This window comes from Podarcis muralis, chromosome 2 (assembly GCF_964188315.1).
Source record: "Podarcis muralis chromosome 2, rPodMur119.hap1.1, whole genome shotgun sequence".
In the NCBI taxonomy this organism is placed as follows: Eukaryota; Metazoa; Chordata; class Lepidosauria; order Squamata; family Lacertidae; genus Podarcis; species Podarcis muralis.
In genome coordinates, this window is record NC_135656.1 from 21,007,318 (window position 1) to 21,032,373 (window position 25,056).

At 44.6% G+C, this 25,056-nt stretch overlaps 1 protein-coding gene across 3 annotated transcripts in view; it reads right to left on the minus strand.

The window, feature by feature from the left end:
* Nucleotides 1–7,336: 7,336 nt before the first annotated feature.
* SPATS2 (spermatogenesis associated serine rich 2) overlaps nt 7,337–25,056 on the minus strand; it is a 47,708-nt gene continuing 29,988 nt past the window's right edge. For all 3 annotated transcript variants that reach the window (XM_028711963.2, XM_028711994.2, XM_028711984.2), the window contains 10 exons: nt 24,878–24,986; nt 23,082–23,131; nt 21,796–22,057; nt 20,841–21,047; nt 17,456–17,591; nt 14,038–14,096; nt 12,432–12,541; nt 10,863–10,965; nt 9,812–10,017; nt 7,337–8,523 (listed from right to left, as the gene is read on the minus strand). In XM_028711963.2, the coding sequence (XP_028567796.2) occupies nt 8,212–8,523; nt 9,812–10,017; nt 10,863–10,965; nt 12,432–12,541; nt 14,038–14,096; nt 17,456–17,591; nt 20,841–21,047; nt 21,796–22,057; nt 23,082–23,131; nt 24,878–24,986 (1,554 nt within the window). In that variant the 3' untranslated portion in view covers nt 7,337–8,211. The remainder of the gene's footprint in view (nt 8,524–9,811; nt 10,018–10,862; nt 10,966–12,431; nt 12,542–14,037; nt 14,097–17,455; nt 17,592–20,840; nt 21,048–21,795; nt 22,058–23,081; nt 23,132–24,877; nt 24,987–25,056) is intronic.

Consider the following 25,056-nt stretch of genomic DNA (forward strand, 5'->3'; position numbering starts at 1 on the left):
ATACCCTGCCCAATATAGACAGATGACTCAATTCCACAACTGATCGGGAAACAAGGGAATATGTTTGGGTTGCCTGTGGCACACTTTGCTTGTCTGCAACTCCTTGGGGAAGTGAGAATTTTCGCTTGGTTGTAAAAAGGTAAAGGTACCCTTGCCCGTACGGGCCAGTCTTGACAGACTCTAGGGTTGTGCGCTCATCTCACTCTATAGGCCGGGAGCCAGCGCTGTCTGCAGACACTTCCGGGTCACGTGGCCAGCGTGACGAAGCTACTCTGGTGAGCCAGAGCCGCACACGGAAACGCCGTTTACCTTCCCGCAAGTAAAGGTAAAGGTAAAGGTACCCCTGCCCGTACGGGCCAGTCTTGACAGACTCTGGGGTTGTGCGCCCATCTCACTTAAGAGGCCGGGGGCCAGCGCTGTCCGGAGACACTTCCGGGTCACGTGGCCAGCATGACATCGCTGTTCTGGCTAGCCAGAGCCGCACACGGAAACGCCGTTTACCTTCCCGCAAGTAAGCGGTCCCTATTTATCTATTTGCACCTGGGGGTGCTTTCGAACTGCTAGGTTGGCAGGCACTGGGACCGAGCAACGGGAGCGCACCCCGCCGCAGGGATTTGAACCGCCGACCATGCGATCGGCAAGTCCTAGGCGCTGAGGTTTTACCCACAGCGCCACCCGCGGAAGTGAGAATTTTCGCTTGGTTGTATTCTCACACAAAGGTAATGCTAATAATGATTTCTAATATAGTTCAACTATCAGTGCAGGAACATAGGAAGTTGCCTTATACACCAAGTCAGACAAATGGTCTATCTAGCTCAACTGGATGCCTCCCAGATGTGGTTGTTCTCCAACCGGTTCAGACCAGTTGGAACTGGCCCAAGCTGGTTGGAACAGGTCAAGGCCGGTTGGAACCGGCCCAGATCAGCTGGAACAGGTCAAAGCCAGTTGGAGAAGGTCCAGGCTGGTTGGAACAGGTCTAGGCCAGTTGGAACAGGTCCAGGCTGGTTCCAACCAGTCCAAGCCGGTTGGAACTGGCCCACACTGGTTGGAACTGGTTCAAGCTGGTTGGAACAGAACTAGTCCAGTTGGAACCAGACCAGACCGGTTGAAACCGATTCAGACCAGTTGGAATGGGCCCAAGCTGGTTGGAACCAGTCCAGACCGATTGGAACCAGCCCAGACCAGCTGGAACAGGTCAAAGCCAGTTGGAAAAGGTCCAGGCCGGTTGGAACAGGTCTAGGCCAGTTGGAATTGGTAAACACTGGTTGGAACTGGCACAGACCGGTTGGAACGGGTCTAAGCCAGTTGGAAAAGCTCCAGGCTGGTTGGAACTGGTTCAGACCAGTTGGAACAACTCCGAGCCGGTTGGAACCGGTTCAGACAGGTTGGAACTGGCCCAGATCGGTTGGAATGGGTCAAGACCAGTTGGAACAGGTGCAGACTGATTGGAACAGGTGTAGGCCAGTTGGAACAGGTCTGAGCCGCTTGGTTTAAGTTGGTTGGAACTGGTCTCAACCGGTTGGAACTGGTTCAGACTGGTTAGAACAGGTTCAGACCGGTTAGAACTGGCCCAAGCTGGTTGGAACCGGTCTAGACCAGTTGGAACTGGTTCAGACCGGTTAGAACCACTCGAAGCCAGTTGGAACTGGTTGAAGCTGGTTGGAACCAGCCAAAACCGGTTGGAACTGGTTCAGACCGGTTAGATCTGGTCGAAGCCTGTTTGAACTGGCCCAAGCTGGTAGGAACCGGTCAAAGCCGGTTTGAACCGGTTTAAGCTGGTTGGAACCGGTCTAGACCGGCTGGAACTGGTTCAGACCAGTTAGAACCGGTCGAAGCCGGTTTGAACCGGTTGAAGCTGGTTGGAACTGGTCTCGACCGGTTGGAACTGGTTCAGACCGGTTAGAACCGGTTGAAGCCGGTTTGAGCCGGTTCAAGCTGGTTGGAACCGGTGTAAACCAGTTGGAACTGGTTCAGACTGGTTAGAACCGGTTCAGGCCAGTTAGAAGCGGTTAAAGCTGGTTGGAACCGGTCCAAGCTGGTTGGAACCAGTCTAAACTGGTTTCAACTGGTTCCAAAAACGGTTTGAACCAGTTCAAGCTGGTTGGAACTAATCTACACCGGTTGGACCTGCTTCAGACTGTTTAGAACTGGTTCAGACGGGTTAGAACCGGTTTAGACCAGTTAGAACCGGTCAAAGCCGGTTTGAACCGGTTCAAGCTGGTTGGAACCGGTCTTGACTGGTTGGAACCGGTCTTGACTGGTTGGAACCGGTCTTGACTGGTTGGAACCGGTTCAGACCAGTTAGAACCGGTTCAGATGGGTTAGAAACGGTCGAAGCCGGTTTGAACCGGTTCAAGCTGGTTGGAACCGGTCTCGACTGGTTGGAACCGGTTCAGACTGGTTAGAACCGGTTCAGACGGGTTAGAAACGGCCGAAGCCTGTTCGAACCGGTTCAAGCTGGTTGGAACCGGCCAAAACCAATTGGAATTGGTTCAGACCGGTTAGAACCTGTCGAAGCTGGTTTGAACCAGTCAAAGCTGGTTCGAACCGCTTGAAGCTGGTTGGAACCGGTCTCGACTGGTTGGAACCGGTTCAGACTGGTTAGAACCGGTTGAGGCCGGTTAGAACCGGTTCAAGCTGGTTGGAACCGATCTAAACTGGTTGGACCTGCTTCAGACAGTTTAGAACTGGTTCAGACGGGTTAGAACCAGTTTAGACCAGTTAGAATCAGTCGAAGCCGGCTTGAACTGGTCCAAGCTGGTAGGAACTGGTCTAGACCTGTTGGAACTGGTTCAGACCGGTTAGAACCGGTTCAGAACGGTTAGAACCAGCCTAAACCGGTTGGAACTGGTTCAGACGTTGGAACCGGTCCAGACCAATTTGAACCAGTGCAAGCAGGTTTGTACCGGTTGAAACCGGTTCAGTGCGGCTGTTTGGCAATTGGTACCAAGAGTATTTCAAAGATTTCAAAGGCAGAATTGCCGCCTGGAGGGAACTTCCGAAATGTGGCGCCTTGTCCTGGATCTTAGGCAAGTCAATTGAAAAATCACATTTTGGCGGGGGGGACGACGACGACGATGACTTTGGGGTTTTTGTCTAACAAAAGCTCAACAATTTTGGAGTTCAATAAAGCTATGTGCGTAACATTGGGTGGGGTGGGGTGGGGGAGAGACATATACACACAGAGGCAATTGTTTTTTCATTTCATTTTCCACTGCAGTCATTTACACAATAGAGGCAAGCTCCTCCTCCTAGGGTTTAACTTGAAAAATAAATTGCCTCTCCAGCACGTGGTGCAGACTTCTGAAGAACCACCCTCTGTGGCAAGGTTAGTGTTTTCATGCTCAGGACTTCCAGGATCAGGAAGACTTTCTAAGAATTTCGTTAGCCACTCTAAGCTTTTTTTTTTTTTTTTTTTTTGAGAAAGGGTGAGTTATAAGAAAAATGGTATCAAAAGTTTGTGCTGCAATGGGAGCGTATTTGGGTGCTTTCCTGCAAACTTTTGGCACAGGACCTAAGAGTTAATTCATTCATCCCTGTACAGCAGGTTATTCTACCCTCTACACCTGCTGTGGGCAAGCAGCAGGCAAGCAGCAGAGACAGCGGTATGGGTGCAGGGGGAATAGAGGATTGGGAGAAATGGAAACCTGATATTTGCCAAAATGCCGCCAATTAAGAACACTTAGGCTCACCAGAGGAGTAAATTTTCAAGGCATTTGTAAGACGAAGATTATTCAAATCCATTTCACAAAGCTAAAGGCTTTGTTTACGGATAGACTTCTTTCCACGTACTTCATTTTTCATTTCAGCTTAAGTATATTCCTAATTATACGAAGCTAAACCAAAACAAGCTACTCCAGGGATTATATTCACTGAGGAAAACACCTTTCTCATAGCATCTTCCTAATAAGCGAGTCAGTGGATCTCTTTTACTTTCAAATGTGTGGCTTATATATGGCAGGGGACAACTAAAAGGCTTCACTGGGAATATCAGGATAAGCTCGCTTGCTCTAAGCTCTGTAGAACATGAATTTTCTGCTGCTGAATTTTACAAGGTCACCTGCTCTTAGCTCCCCCTCTCCCCTTACAAGTTGAACACTGCACTAGGAGAAAGGATTTTTTTTTTTTAAAAAAGCTAAAAAATGAATCACCACATTTTGAGTTGGCATGGAGCTGCAAGCAGGATTTGGATGCAGAGCTTGGATTCCTTGATAGCACAGTTGGCACTTAGATCCATTGGTGAATACCAGCAAAAAGAAGCAAACACATTCAGTACTCAAGGATATGGAAAACAAACATGCATTCTATTCTAACCACTACACACTTTCGAGCCAACAGAACTGTATCATGTTTGCATTTGCAGATGACCTAGTTTTGACTTTACAGCAGCCAAACACTAGTACAAAAAGAGTTTTAGAACTGATCGAGATATTTGGTCAAGTTGCAGGATTTAAATTGAACAAACAAAAAACTAAAGTGTTGGAGAAAAATCTAACAAATGAGGAAAAAAGAGAGATTTCAGAATGAAACAGGTTTGGGGATAGCAAAAAAAGTGAAGTACCTGGGGGTGAATTTGACATCGAAAAATGTGAATTTATTTAAAGACAACTATGATAAATGTTGGACAGAAGTTAAGAAAGATCTAGACATATGGTCAAGGCTGAAACTTTCCTTGTTAGGCAGAATTGCTGTTATCAAAATGAATGTATTGCCTAGAATGCTATTTCTGTTTCAGACACTACAAATAATAGACAAGATGGACTGTTTCAAGAGGTGGCAGAAAGACATATCTAAATTTGTTTGGCAGGGCAAAAAGCCAAGAATAAAATTTAAGACATTAACAGATGCAAAAGATAGAGGAGGTTTTGCCCTGCCGGACTTAAGACTTTACTATGAATCAGCAGCGTTCTGCTGGTTGAAAGATTGGCTGCTCCTCGAGAATACAGACATTTTGGATCTTGAAGGATTTGATAATAGATTTGGTTGGCATGCATATATATGGTATGACAAGGTAAAATCGCATAAAAGCTTTAAGAACCATATGGTCAGGAAAGCATTGTATAATGTTTGGATACGGTATAAAGACTTGCTTGAAAGTAAAACCCCCAGATGGTTGTCACCAATGGAAGCTAAAGAGGTGAAAAAACTGAACATGGGTTCAAACTGGCCTAAATATTTTGAAATTATAGAACAGGATGGTGAAAAAGTAAAACTGCAAAGTTTTGAGAAACTGAAGTTTAAGGTGAGAGATTGGTTACATTATCGACAGATAAATGAAGTATTTAAACAGGACAGAAAGAAAGGCTTCCAAGTGGAGAGGTCAAAACTAGAAACAGAATTGTTAGAACCCAATACTAAAAATTTGTCAAGAATGTATAACTTGCTGTTGAAGTGGAATACTCAAGACGAAATGGTGAAATCAAGTATGATTAAATGGGCACAAGATATTGGACATGACATTGAACTCGCAGATTGGGAGCAGTTATGGACCACTGGTGTTAAATTCACGGCATGTAATGCCTTAAGAGAAAACATTATGAAAATGATCTACAGGTGGTACATGACTCCTGCTAAGTTAGCAAGTATTTATCATTTGCCCAATAATAAATGCTGGAAATGTAATGAAATGGAGGGAACCTTCTATCACCTTTGGTGGACCTGCCCAAAGATTAAGGCCTTCTGGGAAATGATCTACAATGAAATTAAAGTTCTGAAGAGAACCTTTATTAAGAAACCAGAAGCCTTTCTCTTGGGTATGGTGGGCCAAATGGTGCCAAAGAAGGATAAGACATTTTTTATGTATGCCACAACAGCAGCAAGAATCCTTCTAGCAAAGTATTGGAAGACACAAGAACTACCCACGTTGGAAGAATGGCAGACGAAGGTGATCGACTACATGGGACTGGCAGAGATGACTGGCAGAATTCGAGACCGGGGAAAGGAGGCGGTGGATGATGACTGGAGCAAATTTAAAGTTTACCTAAAAAATTGTTATAATTTGGATGAAAACTAGAAGATCAGGGAAATAAGAGATAAAGAACTACAGCTGTTTTAATAACTTAAGGAAGTTAAATTTATGAAACATAAAATAAGTTCATGACGAAAGGGTTGCTGAAAAATCTTGAAACAAGGATGCAGAAAAGGGGTGGTACGGGGAAGTCGATTTTGTGTTTGTTTATGTTTTTGTTTTGTTTCTTTTTATCTATGGAAAATCAATAAAAATTTATTTTAAAAAAAAAACCAGAACTGTATCATGTTTGCAATGGTTAATCCTGCAGCCTAGATTAGTGGCTTTGTCCCTCCAGTTGTTGCTGAACTACAACTTCCATCAGCCCTAGCTAGCGATGCCAATGCCACTGGCTGAGAGTTGTAGTTCGCCAACATCTGGAGGGACAAAGGTTCCCTACATCTGTTGCCTATGTTCCAACACCCACCTGAATCTTCTCAAACCAGTAGCTGAGGTGCGCTTGATTAAGCTTCCAAGACAGAAAGTGAATGTGCTCTAAGCAATGAAAGATGAAAACACACGCTGCCCTCACTCATTTCTCACTGCTACCCATGCCTCTAATGTACTTGATTCACCTTGGTGTGTTTGAATATCCTTTTCGCTGTTGTAAACGCTTCAGTCTGCAACCAGGTAGATGTTGTTGACTGGCAGGTTTGAGAATTTTGTTGATGTAATAGTGATGCTTTTCTAAATGAACTGCTTTGCCATTTATTGCCCCCATCCTATTCTAACCTACACAGTCCTGTGCTTCTGGAACACACCACAATTTATTAATGCTTGTCCTATGAGAACAATTATTTAGACAAGTTAAATTGATAATAAGAGTAGGGAAGTCATGCCTAAGAGCTCAATCTCTTAGCCAGAAAGTCCCTAGTTCAAATTTCTCTTCTGTTATAAAACTCAGCGGTTGCCCTCAGACAAGTTACCATTTTTCAACAGTCTTCTATTTTGGGTATGAAGCTAAATACAGCACATGGTCATAATGGTTTACCAAGATGTGCTTTGAACACTTTTGACAGCATTTTTTTACCTTCCGAAAGCCTCTTATCTTTCTTCTATTTCCCTTTGGCCTGCAAAGCCAAGCCTGAAGTCAAGACTAAGCTGTTTGTATTATCCATCGGGTGTCTCAAATAAATTTTCCATTTTGTCTTACTGGTCACAGTTGCACAGAGAACTTAAGATTACACAAGCTAGCCAGAACTATACCAGTTCCACTTGCTAAACGCTTTAGAAATTAGATCTGACATACTCTGAACTCATCTGATCAGCCCACATCACCACAAACTCTCTTTAATTACAAGAAATAACAGCACAAACTGGAGACTCGCCGTCTTTTAAACATGTACGTCATTTTTATTTATACAAGGATAGAGAAAGACCGTAGCAATTTTTATTGGAACTTGCAATCACCTAGGATTAGCACTGCTAATTAAATTGCTAGAAATTTAGTTTAGGATCAGACAATGGGATCGTGACCGGGAGGAAATTAAACCTCCCATCCCTCACCAAACATTAAAAGTAGGGGACATCTAAATGTATGCATGACGTACAGTCAAAATGATGCTTCTCTCAGGAGGACTGGACCTCTCCATTCTCTAGTGAGAGAGAGATACAAGCCCAGTTTTCCCAAATGTAGTATTTAGATAAGATGTAAAAAGAAAATAGCCATCCCAGCAGTCTCTCTTAATGGCTCCTCCCATTAGGATCACTCATCTTGGTCTCACAATTCACAGCAATTTGTCTCATTGCCAGCATGAAGAGTTTTGCTGTTAGGAGTAAGGCCTGGCTAGCAGCATTCAGGGAGGGCGAGGGGAGAGCAAAAGCTTTTGGGCTGGGGTTCTTGGAAGACATCCCCCCTTTTTTATTTTTTGCTTCTAGGGCTGAAAGTCTGCCCATGTTTAAGGACGGCACCAGAATAAGAGGAGCCAGAGAGTGCAAAGGAGGCGGCAGCAGTGAGATTTGCCAAGGCCATGCCTGGAGATCATGTGTGCATTTTCCACTAAAGCCTGACCCATGTCACGTGGCAGAAAGCAAGGGCAGGAGAAGCGCTAGGGAGCCGCTTTTCCCAGAAAGGAATGATTAAAGGAAGAGAAAAGTGGCAAAGGGGGCAGCAAGTGTAAACGTTCCTTTGTTAATATCTCTAGCTAGGTGTGTCCTACAATCTCGTCATCCAGTTTTGGGAAGTGGCAGAGAGTTCGTGCTCTTCAGGAATTGGCCGCCTCATATTGGCTTGACCTAGGTTTCCGCTGCGGCAGAGCCTTGGCTTCTTTGCTGAGTGTGCCCGAATGGGACTGTGCAGTTGGGGCTGGCACACCAGGCTCAGCACCAGTTCCATTGGTTCCTGTGGAGTAAGTCTGGCTGAGGCTGTTTGCGTTTCCAGGAGGTGGCCGGGACCTGGAGTTGGACTGGTACCAAGGCCCGCTTCGGTACCGATTTGAATTGGGGTGTGGGGGCCCATTTTGGCGTTGCACTTGGGCCCTGTAACCTTGACCAGATCTTCTATTACCCTGGAAACCCTAAAACGGAAAGAAAGGGAGGAATACTGTGAGCAATAGCTATGGCAGCCGGCAGGTTTTGCCACATTCAACAAAGAGCCAAGGCACACAATCACCAAGGATATTCCGCCACTAAATCAGTATAACAAGAATGTCTTGCCAGGCTCCTTTTTTAGGAGTGGTTCAAAAAGGACAGTGCCCACTCCCACATCTATTAACAGAGTTAGAGCATTTAGACAACTAGGGTCAAGTTAATTTTTTTTTAAAAAAGATATTAGTGATGACAAGCACATCTTTAAACCTGCAAGGCACCACTTGAGCATATTTGTACAATATATAAAAAAATGGAAGAGAGCATTTTATATTGGATACACTTTCTAGTTACAGCGGTCGGTACCTTGGGTTACATACGCTTCAGGTTACAGACTCCGCTAACCCAGAAATAATACCTTGGGTTAAGAACTTTGCTTCAGGATAAGAATAGAAATCGTGCGGCGGCATGGCAGTAGCGGGAGGCCCAATTAGCTAAAGAGGTGCTTCAGGTTAAGAACAGTTTCAGGTTAAGAACGGACCTCCGGAACAAATTAAGTACGAAACCAGAGGTACCACTGTACTAACAGATTTTCATTCCATTTTCAGGGAATATGGATTTAAGCATATTTTTAAATTTTTGTGCAAATGGACACAATAAAGGCAAGCCTCTTCCAATCAGTCCAGCATACAGGAAAAAGGTTGCCCATTAAGATGATGACTTCCACATGCCCCTGCCTATTCAGTGGTTCCTAAACTTTCCCCCCACAGACCACCTGAAAACCACTGAGGGTCTTGGTGGACCACCTTAAGGCCTTTTGTAGCAATTGCAATGCAGCTAGATGCTGTATGATTGTTAATTGTATTTTTTCAGATATACCACAGACCATCCCAATGAAATTTGGCAACCACGGTGGGGGGAACCCCTGCACCACAGCACAACTGCCTTGTTTATTCACAGCCATGAGGAAGCATAGCTCCCTCTACTCCTGGCCTGCTAAAAAGCCGTTTAGGGTGCATGAATGCATGCAGAAAAAGAGTGGAAGAGACACAGAGCCATAGCCCTTTCTGGGCCACAAGGAGCCCAGGGCTTTGGTAGTCTGGCCTTTTGTTGTAGCCTCCATGTTGCAAGGCTGGCAGCGAATGCAAAGCTGAGATATAAACAAGAGGGGTTGCAGCCACTTGTTCTTACACTACAAGCAAAGGCCATTCAAAGCAATGTACTCATGGTCCACCCACATGCCAGTTGCAACCACAACAGGCAACATTAATCCATTACCTCACGGTAGGGCTGATATGGACGGCTTGTTGCATTTGCAGCGGCTTCTGCAGGGGGTGGTGGTTTCTTATTGGTCGTCGTAAGGCTCGGAGCAGAAACAGAGGCACATACTGTGCTTGCGGCACTGGGCTCATCTGGGCTGCTCACAGACGTGGCAATAGAGCTGCACCGTGACCTGGTGGAGTAGCTGTTCTTTGGGTGCGAAACTGAAATAAGAACACAAGGCAAGCTCTTAGGAAGAGGCTGTCGTAATCTGAATCCCCTGCACACATCTTCCATAACAGAGTCAAAGGAGAATTTACCTCCTCTTGACAACAATGAGAGATAAAGTGCTGCATATTCAAAGGTGATGTGTTACATGGGGGGGGGGGGGAGTCTTCTCTCTCTATTCCTGCAGCACCCTTGTGGTAATATTACAAACTTTTCCCAATAGGGAACTCAAGTGGTGATCAGCCACAGGACTGTAGCCAAAATGCAGCAATTCTTGCATAAATCCCAAGGTTTGCAGTTTCCCCCCCTTTAATAGATAAACACCTTAAAGTGGCAAAAATTACGCATTGTCCAATAGGGACTGAATTTAGCCACTGAATGTAGAGTAACAATTGGAAAAGGAGCGAGGAAGAGGAAAGGAGTGAGGGGAAAGGTTGAATGGCTATGTGGGGTTAATTCTAAAACAGGAGCCCACCTCCTTTTAGGAGGAAGAATGAACTGCAACATTTCGTTGCAGCCCCCACCTGTTTCCACTTCATTAGTACAACCATCAGAGCTCTGAAGCAGATGACCTCCCAAGGACAAAAGACAGATGAATGGCAGAACAGAAGTTTGAATTTGAAATGTCCAAATCCCCAATAAAGCCTTACTTAGCAATTCCCTCTTCCTCTGCACAGACAATGCTGAATTTGGTGTCACAGCAAAACATGGCATTGTCACACCTTTAGGGTACCATAAAATTATTTCTTTTTATAATAGCTTTGGAAATGAGAGGAAGAACTTATCTATACTACACACACACACACACACACACACACACACACACACACGGTTGGCTCACCTTGTCCAAAAGATTCAATGCTCCTCTTGAGTGCATCTAGGTCACAAGTGAAACGAGCCACCCTTCCAAGATCTTCATCGTATTTGCGCTCACTAACAAAGTGCTAAAGAGGAAAATGCCGGCATGTTAAGGTTCCATTAATGACGTTCTGTTAAGTATGTTCAGGGTTTGAGCCAAGCTGAGGCCCCGATGCCAAGAGATCTGCCAAGGCATAGCTTGCGAGAGTGTGTCCAAGGTACATGCTACCTTCCGGATTCACCAACACAGCTGCAGAAAACTATGCCCTCCAATTGCAAGGAAATCCCATTTATCTGCAAGTGTTTTCAATACATTCATTCCAGTGTCATTAATATAAGGTTACCAGATTTTTTTCAATGAACACTTTTCAACTTCAATGGATTTTGTATGGGGACTGATTTGTAAATCCAGGGACTGTCCCCGGGAAACGGGGACGTCTGGTAACCTTACATTAATGGTAATTTACATGAGATGAAAATTATGCATGGTCTTGCTGGTGGAACAGTGTGTCTGAGCTCAGTGGGATGTTTATGCAACTTTGTTCTGCCCTCTGGTGGTAGAAAAAAAAAGATCATTTATTGGAGCTATGTGTTTGAAGCAAGCATGCTACCAAGGTGAACATCAGCACAATTCCAGCAACACGTTTCAAGAGGATACCAAGTCTCTCCCCCCCCCCTCTGTGCAACCTTTTCAGACCCAGGACATGTATTTTGGGGCCCAATTTTTAATATTTTACCATATATATGCATGGTGGTAGTGCTCCTGTTGCAACCCACCTCGAATTAGGCCACTCCTAGCGGTGCAGCAATAAAACCGCTAGCACATCAGCAAAGCTATGCAAGGCCTGGTATGGTTTTAAACTGGGTGGGCAACCATGTGCTGAAATGCCTGCCTGCGAAGAAGGGGGTTGGACTAGATGACCCTCGGGGTCCCTTCCGACTCTACAACTGTATGATTCTGTGACCCACCAGTCGGAAGACCAGTGCCTAGCCTAGTCCTCTCAACCCTGACCCTATCAAGGTCAAACATTCTCCAGAGACTCTTCGCAGCTCAGGTATGAAAGAGCACTCCTTAACACAAAATGGTACTGAGCCTGGGCCATCCTACATGCAAAATATACCGTATTTTTTGCTCTATAAGACCCACTTTTTCCCTCCTAAAAAGTAAGGGGGAATGTGTGTGCGTCTTATGGAGTGAATGCAGGCTGCACAGCTATCCCAGAAGCCAGAACAGCAAGAGGGATCGCTGCTTTTGCTGCATAGCGATCCCTCCTGCTATTCTGGCTTCTGGGATTCAGAATATTTTTTTCTTGTTTTCCTCCTCCAAAAACTAGGTGCGTCTTATGGTCTGGTGTGTCTTATAAAGCGAAAAATACGGTAAATTCAGCTACAATTCTCCTGTAACAGGAGGATACCAGGGAATTAAGCTATGGCTACATGGTTACTATTTCTGACTCTACTTTGCTCTGACTTCTACATCAGCTGTTTAGTCCACAATCATGATTAATGGTAAGAATAGGGCTAGCATAGCACACAGAAGTCCAAGGTTCACCTTTATATCAGCTCTAAGCTCTACCAACTGCTCCTCGGACATTCGGACAGCCACATCAGTCATCTTCTTCAGCGCCTCTGCCTTCTTTTGCCGGCTGCTTAGGATGTCCACTGAAATGTAAAGGAATGCAGACCAAGCGGTTATGATGCCCAAGGCAGTTACATAACCAGCTCAGTGATACTCATCACTGGCTCACTGATATTAGCAGCTCATTGCAAGCAGCAAATTAATGAACAAAACTGAAACCTACATTAAAGCAGATGCTAAAAATGCCAACTGTACGTAGCCCCAAAAGGCCAACTCTAGGGAGTAGGAGTTCAATAGTTATGAGGAATCCACCTAGAAGGCTTCCACACACTCTGCCCTGACTTGGACTAATTGCATTTGTTAAACTGGAGCTTTCAGGACTAAACATGATGCAATATTGGAGATCTACGGATAGGATCAAATGCTAATAGCGCTAATAATAATAATAATAATAATAATAATAATAATAGCAACTGTATACATTAATGCAATCTTGCTTGCATGGCGTGAAATGCCAAGGGTTGGGAGTGGTGTTAACCCTTTCCCCCAGGATTGATTTCCTGCTAAATAGTTACCTCACTGAAGCTGCTACTTTTCCAATGGGGGGGGGGGGATGCAAAAGGTACGATATATGCGCCTGTCTTTGACATTATAATGGGACACAGGGAGGAAGCAATTTCTTTGGTATGTTATGCCTAGCCATTTAGTTCTTTAAAATAAGACCCATGCACCCAGATGACACAACTGTTGATGGAGCTATTGAGGTGTTCCTGAAGTCTTCTTATAAAAGGTAAAGGTACCCCTGCCCGTACGGGCCAGTCTTGACAGACTCTAGGGTTGTGCGCCCATCTCACTCAAGAGGCCGGGGGCCAGCGCTGTCCGCAGACACTTCTGGGTCACATAGCCAGCGTGACAAGCTGCATCTGGCGAGCCAGCGCAGCACATGGAACGCCGTTTACCCTCCCACTAGTAAGCGATCCCTATTTATCTACTTGCACCCGAGGGTGCTTTCGAACTGCTAGGTTGGCAGGCACTGGTACCGAGCAACAGGAGCGCACCCCGCCGCAGGGATTCGAACCGCCAACCTTTCGATCGGCAAGTCCTAGGCGCTGAGGCTTTAACCCACACCGCCACCCGCGTCTAGTTATTTAGTTCTTTAAAATAAGACCCATGCACCCAGATGACACAACTGTTGATGGAGCTATTGAGGTGTTCCTGAAGTCTTCTTATAGACAATCCTTATTGAATTAAGTTTCATAATCAAGTTCTCACACCAAAAATGAGACTCCAGTGGGTAGCCTGCCCATTGTCTGTGCCCTAGCCCTTGTTCGGCCTGTTGCTCAGGTTAGTTACAGCCGTGGAAACTGCAGTTTTGCCCATACCTGCAAGACTTTGGTATTTGTACTCAAAATTCACTCATTTAATGCCATTTTTGCCTATGAGATAATGGATTTTATATTTGGAAGGGACATGCAATGGGCTGGAGAGAAGGTCTGGCTCACTTTGTTTTTAAGTCACTGCATTTCCATACAAAAATGCTATTAACACAATTTCTTTAAAAACAAAACAAAATACTTACTTGCTTCTGCTTTCACTTTGTCCATTTCACCTAGAAGGGCTACTTCTCGATCCATGAGACTAGAAAAAAAGGAGGATAAAAGATAGAGGTGAGAGGGGCAAACCTTTTACACTCATAGCCTGTATATTGTCAAACTGTGGACAAAAAACAAGTCTGCTATAAACCCTATGCAGAAAGAACAGGGACAAGAGGCATGTGAATTGTTCATGCTGTTCAGTGAGCTTGAATGGATCAGTACCAGTATAAAGAATGAGCCAACAGATGGCAGCAGAAAACTGCAAGCCCTTTCCAGAATTTGTGACATAACTTTATTGAGTGCACAGAAACACGGCACAAACAATCAATTCACTGCCTGGAAATCAGAAGAACCTTGACTTTGAGGTTTAAGCTCTGATTCTTCAGAATTTTCTACAGTTCTAAAGGTAAAGGGACCCCTGACCATTAGGTCCAGTAGTGACTGACTCTGGGGTTGCGGCGCTCATCTCACTTTATTGGCCAAGGGAGCCGGCGTACAGCTTCCAGGTCATGTGGCCAGCATGACTAAGCCGCTTCTGGCAAACCAGAGCAGCACACGGAAACGCCGTTTACCTTCCTGCCAGAGCAGTACCTATTTATCTACTTGCACTTTGACGTGCTTTCGAACTGCTAGGTTGGCAGGAGCAGGGACCGAACAACGGGCGCTCACCCCGTCGCGGAGATTCGAACCACCGACTTTCTGATCGGCAAGTCCTAGGCTCTGTGGTTTAACCCACAGCGCCACCTGCGTCCCTTTTCTGCAGTTCTAGGTGGCCTTAATTCTTTTGCTGCAAATGCTGTTGCCCACATAATCTGAAATGGCACCTCAAAGGACCACACACACAGCCTAAGGCAACTGTGTCTGCCACAGGAAGGCTGGTTCTCTGGAGGGAAATCTATTGAAAGAAAGCTTAGCATTGTGTTCTGTTCTCGTTCCACTGCTTGGTATGTCTTACAGAAGACAATATGACAATATAACATCTTTTTAAAACCAACTGCAACTCCTGTGGTGTTAAGGAACAATTCTGCTGTGTCAACCACCACAGCATCTAAAACTAAAATTCTTCCAAAACCGGTTGCTCCTGTGACACCCTTCCTGCTTTACATACTGACATGAATTGGTTTCCTCAGAAATGGACAGAAAAGCATTTCATTTGTCTGCACTGACTTCAACCCGTGCAACAGTTGTTCCTTGAAACCCACAGGGAATGTGGAAGAGATTCTTTCTAGCAGACCCGTCACTGCGTTTTAAGGAAAAGGCAAATAATCTTGGCTATAATGTAGAGCCAAACTGACCCCAGGCTCAGTGTTTTTATCAGTCCTGTGTACAAAAGCCTCCCTGCAGGAACCTTCTCTACTTGACATTTATTGAAGGAGGTTCCCCTGGCTTGCTTCCAAACAGGCACTATATATCCCTGTGTCACGGAACTGAACTTCCTGGTTTCTGCTGATTCCACCCTCACCCTTCCCATAGCAACTGGGACACACAGACTTATCTGAGCCAGGCTGCTGAACCACACTCGGGTCTTTGACCTTTCTGAACGTGACGCAAGTGTGAGTCAAAGAGCAAAGAATTAATTGTTACAAGAGGAGGACTTTTTAAGCTAGCAAAACTAGAGCTCTCATTTTGCAGAGATTATAACCCACAGAAAGGGGCACTGCTGGGCGAAAATAATGCTTGACCAATTGATTATTATTATTTATTAAATTTGTGTACCGCCCTATAAAGGTAAAAGTAAAGGACCCCTGGAAGGTTAAGTCCATTCAAAGGTGACTATGGGGTTGTGGCGCTCAAAATAATGCTTGACCAATTAATTATTATTATTTATTAAATTTGTATACCGCCCTATAAAGGTAAAGTAAAGGACCCCTGGAAGGTTAAGTCCATTCAAAGGCGACTATGGGGTTGTGGCGCTCAAAATAATGCTTGACCAATTAATTATTATTATTTATTAAATTTGTATACCGCCCGATAAAGGTAAAAGTAAAGGGCCCCTGGATGGTTAAGTCCAGTCAAAGGCGACTATGGGGTTGTGGCGCTCATCTCACTTTCAGGCCGAGGGAGCCGGCGTTTGTCCACAGACAACTTTCCGGGTCATGTGGCCAGCATGACTAAACTGCTTCTGGTGCAATGGAACACCGTGACGGAAACTAGAGCACACGGAAATACAGTTTACCTTCCCGCTGCAGCGGTACTTATTTATCTACTTGCACTGGTGTGCTTTCGAACTGCTAGGTTGGCAGAAGCTGGGACAGAGCAATGGGAGCTCATCCTGTTGAGGGGATTCGAACCGCGGACCTGTCGATCGGCAAGCCCAAGAGGGTCAGTGGTTTCGACCACAGCGCAGGTCTCAGGGCGATTACATCATAAAATCACAATGTAAAAACACAAAATACATAATAAAAACAAAAGCAACCCAACCCCCCCTCCCCAACACATTTTAAAAGGGCATTGGATGCCAATCAGCCAAAGGCCTAGTCAAAGAGGAACAATATCCCCTGACACTTAAAGGTGTATAATGAAGGCACCAGCTGAACTTCCCTGTGGGGGAGCATTCCACAGATGGGGAACCATTACAGAAACATGCGAATACTATGGGCAAAACTCAGTAACTGCCTCAGTCACTTTTCCCCTCTGGAAGAGCCCACTCACCCGAGAGACAGGGAGGAAGTGCATATGAATTTTGAGCCTTGGAAAGCACATGAGTTGAAAAAGGAAACTGGAAAGAGTGTCACTCTTCCAACTTTTCCCTTCAGCAATGTGTGCTTTTCAAGGAAGACAGAGGTGACTGCCCTCGCCACCTTTTGACCAAGGGGCTCAGATGTTTTGCCATCTGACCAGGGGAAGACTTCAAGAGCACCACTGAGCCCATGGGTGCCCCACTGGCAACCCCTGAATTAAATATCTATTCCTTCAGAATTTAGTTATGCTTCACCACGTCAGCGTGCACAATTGCAACAAGGGCCTCACAGGGGATTTTTAAACCTGGAACCATTGGCATACAGATCAGGGGCTTCACGTCTTCAGCTCTTCCTCCAAAAGGGGGCTTTCCTTGCAGTTGTGGGCATTTCAAGACATGCATAGTTCAACGGCTTCAAGGAACAATGGGAGGAGATTGTGACTGCCTTTAATGCAGAACTGTCATATGATGTTTCAGGGTCCAATAGCTTGGATTGGTAGCCAGGTTTGTAACATGAAGACCACCACCAGCTTCAGTTACTGGTGGCAGCCTTTCCAAACAACCACCATCAATGAGAAGATACACTTGACCATGTATATGACTACCTTACAAGTGACAGGCCCCAAGGCAAACACTCGTAAAAGTAAAGTGGTTGCCTTTTTCCAAGACATGTTAAACTTATTCATATCTGAATAATTCAGCCTCTACAGGTGTTAGCATACCAGCTCTGAAGTTCTGCAAAGGCCTGTTTCATTTTCTTAATGGAGGCATCCATTTCTTCTTTAACTACAACACGATACCGAGCCAGTGACACAGTGCACCGTTGGAGGTCTTTCACTGATTTTTCAATATTAGAACCTGCCGGGGGGGGGGGGGGAAAGAAACACACAAAGCAATCTAGTATTAGTCCATCCAAGTTTTCCAAATTGCTATAAAAGCAGAGGTGACGAACTGGATCCGCCTGAAGGCCCAATCCAGAACTGGCCAATCCTCCATGGAGCATTTTTGACAGGTGCATGGGACCGCCTACCGGTAAATCCCTTGAAGCTAGGCAATTCAATTTCAAAAGGAAGTTTTGGGCACACACTCTAAGGAGTGCTCTTCCTCTCTTCCTTCACATGAATTAAGCCATGGCTGCAAAGGTTCCTGGTAAAAGCGGGCCTGCATCCGGCACAAAGTTTAAATTCAGCAGCAAATGTAAGCCCTGCCTTCAGTAGAATCAACTCAGGAGTTCCCAATCAAAGTTCCTAGGTGAGACTCATCCTAGTGGGGCTTGCATTCAGCAATGAAATAAATACATAGTCAACTACTGACTAATTGCCATGAAGTACCCATTTGATTTTTTTTTTTTTAAAAAAAAACAACAGATTACCAGATTGACCAGAAGATGATATCTTGACTTCAAGAATACGCCAGATGCACTGGACTGTGTGCACATGTGGGGCATCTAATTATGAATTAAATTTCAGAGTTTTAACTTTGAGAAGGCGTTTCCCCCTAGTAAACTCAAATCTGTACAAGAGCAGGTAAAGGTAAAGGGACCCCTGACCATTAGGTCCAGTCATGACCGATTCTGGGGTTGCGGCGCTCATCTCACTTTATTGGCCGAGGGAGCCAGCGTACAGCTTCCAGGTCATGTGGCCAGCATGACCAAGCCGCTTCTGGCGAACCAGAGCAGCGCACGGAAACGCCGTTTACCTTCCCGCTGGAGCGGTACCTATTTATCTACTAGCACTTTGACGTGCTTTTGAACTGCTAGGTTGGCAGGAGCAGGGACCGAGCAACGGGAGCTCACCCTGTCGCGGGGATTCGAACCGCCAACCTTCTGATCAAGCAAGTCCTAGGCTCTGTGGTTTAACCCACAGCGCCACCCGCATCCCTTGTACAAGAGTAGTTTCTTCTAAAAGAAAAGATGAAAGACTCAAGAGAGAGCAATAAAGGTTATAGACACTCTGCCTCATCTCTCCAGCAGAGCACATCTCCATGCTTATTTCCATCACCAAGGCATGCTGAAGTGTTCACCCCCTGCTAAGCTAAACTGCCAGTTGCTTGTTATAGCCCTTGTTACTGCCAGAAGGTGAACCATTGATGCTGGGAGCCGGATGTTCATCTCTCCCCGAAGTTAGGGATAATGGCCATGCTTAGAATCAAGGTCTTGGAGGTCCTTGCTGCCGACAGGTAGAGACAGGAACAGAGGAGACTAAAGGAAGGAATGGTAAGAAACTGCCGCTTCTCATTAACCACCAGGTTTCTTTGAGATACTGGCTCGCGTCATGGGAAGAATGTACACGATCTTGAAAAGTTTCCAGTAAGGAACATCGTGAAAAAATATGGGATAGTACAAATTCTAAATAATATGAACAGTGAGCAACGATTGAGCAGGAAAACCAACTAATTAAAGGATTTCAGTTAACCAACTCTGTGTCTTAGTTTTATAGCAGCTGGAGGAAAGGCAGTTAACAGACAGGGTGTCATCTATAGCCTGCTCAACAAAGATGCAACATTCCTATTAAAGCGCTCATAATCCTCCCACCACTAGGCAATTTAATTAAATTCAATTTCAGCAGACTGTCTGCCTAATGCGCTCTGCCCCGGCTTACCCAACACATTCTGTACCTTACAAGAGGTCTCTGCAGCCAAATGGAAGCAGAACTGGAATTCAAATTCAACAGGGAAGAGACATTTCGCCTGGTGACTTATGTTCTCAAACCATCCAGGGGATAAGCCTCAGAGCTGGGAGACTGCTCAGTAATTCTGCATGCACTTTCTTCCCCAACCACAGGACTTGCAGAACAAGCATAAAACTGGAAAAGAACTACAGGGGTGGCAGCAGTCTGACATTAAAGCAGGCTTGGAAAGTTACCACCACGGCAGTGGGGAAGGAGGAGGTGATCTATCAGTTTCAATCTTCCACAGGAAGATCAGAACTCAGGACCCACCAGGTGCAAGATACCAAAGTAGCAGCTAGCACAGTGTTTGTGTTAAAACACAGTGAAAGACAAGGATGGTGATTTATTGTTTAGAAAACGTCTTCTTAATGCATTTTTACAAGATAATAAATGGACATAAAAAATTCAATGCTGTGCTATTACAATTGTTCTGTCAGCACACATATTTCTGTGTGCTAGACGGAACCATTTTTCCTTCTTTTGCTGTTCTAATCCCAAAGCTGATTTGAGGAGGGCAGTGTATGGAGGAAAAAAAGCTGAGAAAAATCACTTTGCACCAGTGGGACTTATATTGCTGGTTCCTGCTAGTGCAATTATTTAGTTGAATCTAGCCCAAAGAGCTGCAGAACAGTAATATAAATGATTAATTTATACTGGGCTGAGGAGCAGCATGCAGACATGTTCCTAAGACTGCTGGACATGAACAAGACAAACAGAATACAGTCGTACCTTAGAAGCCGAACGGAATCCATTTGCGAAGTCCGTTCAACTTCCAAAACGTTCGACAGCTAAGGCATGGCTTCTGATTGGCTGCAGGAACTTCCTGCAGCAAACTGGAAGCCACGGAAGCTGCGCCAGACGTTTGGCTTCCGAAAATCATTCGAAAACCAAAACACTCACTTCCGGTTTTCAATCGTTCGGGAGCCAAAACATTCGACTCCCAAGGCGTTCGACTTTCAAAGTACAACTGTACATCTCTAATGCCTTTGTATACACTCTTTACAGCATATGGAACTAATAGCTAACAGCTTTCAATTTTATATCCAGTTTTATTTCTCTCATCTCTTATACCACCATTCTTCAAGGAGTTGGGAGCAGCATATATGGTGGGTCAGGTTCTTCCTCTTCTACCTTCATAGAAGCTGTGAGGGAGGGTCAGGCTGAGAGTGACTTGGGACAATGTCATCCAGTGTTGTTTATGGCTGAGCAGGCGCTTGACCTAGGTGTCTTTCGGATTCTAGTCCAATGCTATCCATTCCTACCCCCATGGTGAGACAAGAGGCGGCACACATTAAAACTTTTCAGCCCAGTAATTAGAACAAATGTAGTCACTCTGTAGCTGTTTCCAGATCTGCTCGGCGAAACTATGATGTGCTCAGCGAAGCCTAGAAAATGAACAACAGAATCATGCAGCAGTCACAGATCCCACCCAGCCTACCTAGCTTTTTGTTTCCAGAGGACGCAGGGACCTCATCCAGCATCGTCAGAGATGAAGGGGCAGGTGAATGGTTGCTGGATACAGGCCTGGAGAGCGGCTTGCTGGAGCTTCTCAGTTCAGGCTGCACCCGGAGAGGCTGGGCATTCTGGGAAGACCGTGTGGTGGCAGGCTTTGGACTGAGGTCTGCTAGCCCGTTTTCTAATGTTACTAAAGAGGGAGGAAAAGAAGGCCCTACTTCATGCATCTGAAGATCATAAGACAGTAAAACAGTGCAATTATGTAAGCCAGGGTTCCCAAACTATTTTCCCTAGGCACCTCTTTATAGTTTTGGCAGAGCACCATATCGCCAGAAAGAACAATGTGCTATGAACGCTCATCTACCTAGAAGATACACTAGCATCCATCTCTATGAAGCCACTTCTAAGTGAGCCTTTAGTGCAAAATTTAGATACCCAGCCTTATACAGTCATACCTTGGTTTTTGAACAGCTTAGTTCTCGTTTTGGCTCCCAAACGCTGCAAACCTGGAAGTGACTCTTCCGGTTTGCAAACTATTTTGGGAAGCCAAACGTCCAATGTGCCTTCCGCAGCTTCTGATTGGCTGCAGGAGCTTCCTGCAGCCAATCATAAGCTGTCCTTTAGCTTCCAAACCTTTTGGAAGTTGAACTGACTTCTGGAACAGATTCCGTTTGTTTTCCAAGGTACGACTGTAGCAGAATTCGCTCCTATTGCCATATCCTTCCTCTGGGAACCTGGAATAGTTTCCACCATATTTCCAAAGAACTAGCTGACCTCCTTTCTGTTAAAAGTGCTAAACAGCAAAAAAGGTATTTAATCTGTTTTTATTATTATTACATATTTAAGCACAGCAGAAGGGAGAGAACAAGGCCCTCCTATTTCTTTACACACACAAGCAGCAGTGCTGCTTTTCGGCAACAACCTGACAGAGAACTAACCTGCTCCATCAGGCACCTCAGGCATTGCAGGCTCGCCCTCCTCCAACTCTCTGGCATCTATGGAAAGCGCATCCAAACCTTCGCTGAGTGAGTCCACAGACTCTGTGTCATTGGCCGAGCCATTGACATGGTAACCGTTGATCCCACCCTTATCAGATGAAGCTACAGACTGTTCTTCTTCGGTGGATGCTGGCTTGCTGGGGTCAGGAAGGCTGGCCCTCGATTCTGCAGGAGGCTTTGGCTTAGTTTTCTTCTTTTTGTTCTAGGGATTAATACAACCACCCCACCAAGGTGGAAGGGGGAGAGGAAAGAAAAACGCTAAGCTTAATTTCCAGGATCATTCTTACTACTTGAACATCAGATAATTAGATACTTTATAGCTGAACGTCCTAGGCATTGATCCCTTAAAAGTGGGATGGATTTATTTAACAATTAGAACCGACAGACTGAGATTAATGTGGCCCAAGTGTACTATGCATGGCAACTGTGCATAGAGAAAGACTTCAGTGCAGGAAAGCATTAAAAATACTGCTCTCAACCATCAATTATTCTGAAGGACTGGCTGCACTCACAGATGTGTGCACACCACTATTTTGTACAAATGCAGAAAAGGCACAGGATGTGTCACTGGGCTCTCATGGGCTCTGAGAGTTGCAGCTTTCCATTTTTAGCCCTTGCAACTGAAAAGGTGTGCTTGACAGCGAGTGAGAACCACACTGTGAAATCTTAGAAGCCAGGGACATGGCTGAGTAACATTTTCACTGGCCAAAGGGATAACAATTTAATCAAGAAATCAGAAAACTACCCCTGAACCTGGAAGAAGCCTAATAGACAGGTGCCAAGGAACAATTTTGCAGGACTAGGAATTTTTTTCAGCATGCCAGCTGAAAATGTTCCGACATGATACTGTCTCTCATGAATGGTTTGTGGTTTTATATTCTGTTTATTCTGTGAACCAACCTGCAGGTATAGGGCAGTATTTTACACACACACACACACACACACACACACACACACACACACACACACCAATAATGCTAAGCAGAAGTGAATTGTGGTTTTGAAACTTTGTTCCAAAAGCTACTAGACACTGGAGTAGTTTCTCAGATCAACATTATATAGTAATAAATACGCAGTGCTGCCCTACGACAAATTCTCTTTTTCTTGCGTCATTGCCGTTTGGTGTGAGTGGTACAAGAAGATGGGCTTAGAAAGCCCCATGGTCCTTCCAGAAAGACTCCAAACCAACCCAATACACTGCAGTTCAAGACCAAATTAAGGCTTACCTTTTTCTTGCCAGTTACTGTCCATTCTTTCAACACTGCACTGGCACTACCTGTTTTCGAAAAAGAAAAATCGTAAGCAGAAATGTATTATGAATTATGCGCTATGAATGTGAAGTAGAAAGGAGATAGTAACACGAGATATTAAAAGAGAATCCAGAGTTACATAAGTAACTGATGTGGCGCAGATAGCACATGAAGGGAAGAATTATATATTTCTTTTCTGCCCATGGGTTGGAAAGCAGACCATCCTCTTATCCCCAGGTGTTTTCTGAGAGTTTTTGACCAAAAAAACCAAAGAGAAAAATATAGAAGAGCCTGAATTACCATGAAGTTAGAGCCAGGAAAATGAAGGAGGGATGAGGATTTACGTACAAGGGGCATCTAAATGCTCTTGTAGTAATTTTCTCTTTCTCTGTGTGATATTAAAAGTCTTTGTATGTTACAAAGTGCCTGTTTGGTTTGGGCACAAGAAATGTCAGCGAGAACTAGATAAAACTGATACAGGCTGCTGCAGAGATCTAATTTGAACTCAAGTGTGCCCCTTCTGAATCACAGTATTCCACGCAATGTGTTGCAGCATGCATGTGCTGGAGCAATAAAACTGCATTAATACAGAGGTGTTTCCTGGCACTGGAAGTACAGCCTACTAACTTCCAAGTAACTAAAAAATTATTTCTAGCCATTGCATAGATAATTTACACATTGGTTGATTTTTTTTTATGGTAGTGTAGCGACAAAAGAGTTTAAGAACTCTGTGCGTACAATTCTAGTTTCAATCCTATACCGAAATATGGCCTTTTTGTTTCATGTGGATTCTAAATAGATTCTGAAAGAGTATATGCAAAAAAAAAAAAGAAAGAAAGAAAGAAAGAAAGAAAGAAAGAAAGAAAGAAAGAAAGAAAGAAAACATATTCAGTAATGAAACCAATGTGCTGCTCATTCTGAGAAAAGCCAAGAAAAACTCTCCCTATGTAGTCTAAAGACAATTACCATTTAATGAGAGGTACATTTGGGCTGGCCACCAAACTGGCTCTTGTCCAGCCTCAAGTAATAAACATTTAAATGTTCGTGTACCTACATAAGCATATACAAAAGAATGAAGCAGGAAAAGTGGGAATTTATATTGTCAAGATGGTGCAATATAGAACCCAGATGCTAAAGCAAAATTGTACTGATCCAAGCACACAAACCTGAGCCGAGAAACAAATTTCTAGCCCACGTTGACTGAAAGTAAAATCTAGAAATGTATGGCTGCTTCTTCATTAAAAAGTTAGAAAACAGTATTTTGGGGGCTTTGCACACATATGTCCTACATGAACCAAATATTTGTTTTAAGTATGTATACTTGTGTGAAAGTTGCAGGAATATCTATTTTGCCACAATGATGCATATTTGGACGTCATGCTTGCTTGTGATCTTTGTAAAATAGTTGCCCAGGAGACTTTCCCCTCAACAGTTTACAGAGCTGAGGACTGATTTTCCCTTTTATGTGGATTGTCTTTGCATGTAAAACATGCAAAGGAAATAAATGCTCAGAGTGGAACTCTTTACTCTTACACCCTTCCTTCTTTTCCAGTCTTTCTCCATACCAAATTCCACACCCCAAATGTTACCTGCCTGGTCCCCAACAAAACCAAGAATCACAAACGCCCACACCAAATAAACTAGGTGCAAAAGTGAAGAGTTTGTAACTGCACATATTCACAATGCAAGGCCCATAACCCCTACTCACCATTTATCCCCATCACAGATGACAGCCAGCATCTGAGATAGAACCTGGTTATTAAAAAACTCACCTTCCATGAAAGCCTGCACCGTTCGATCTACACAGTTATCAAAGTGCTGCAGCACCAGGATAATTTCGTTGTTGCTGCGGTTGGGGACTATTGCTCTCACAGCACTGATCTAGAAAAATGAGATATGCAGGTCACATATTAACCACTTGCTTCCAAGTCAAACATTTCCCCTTGCTTCC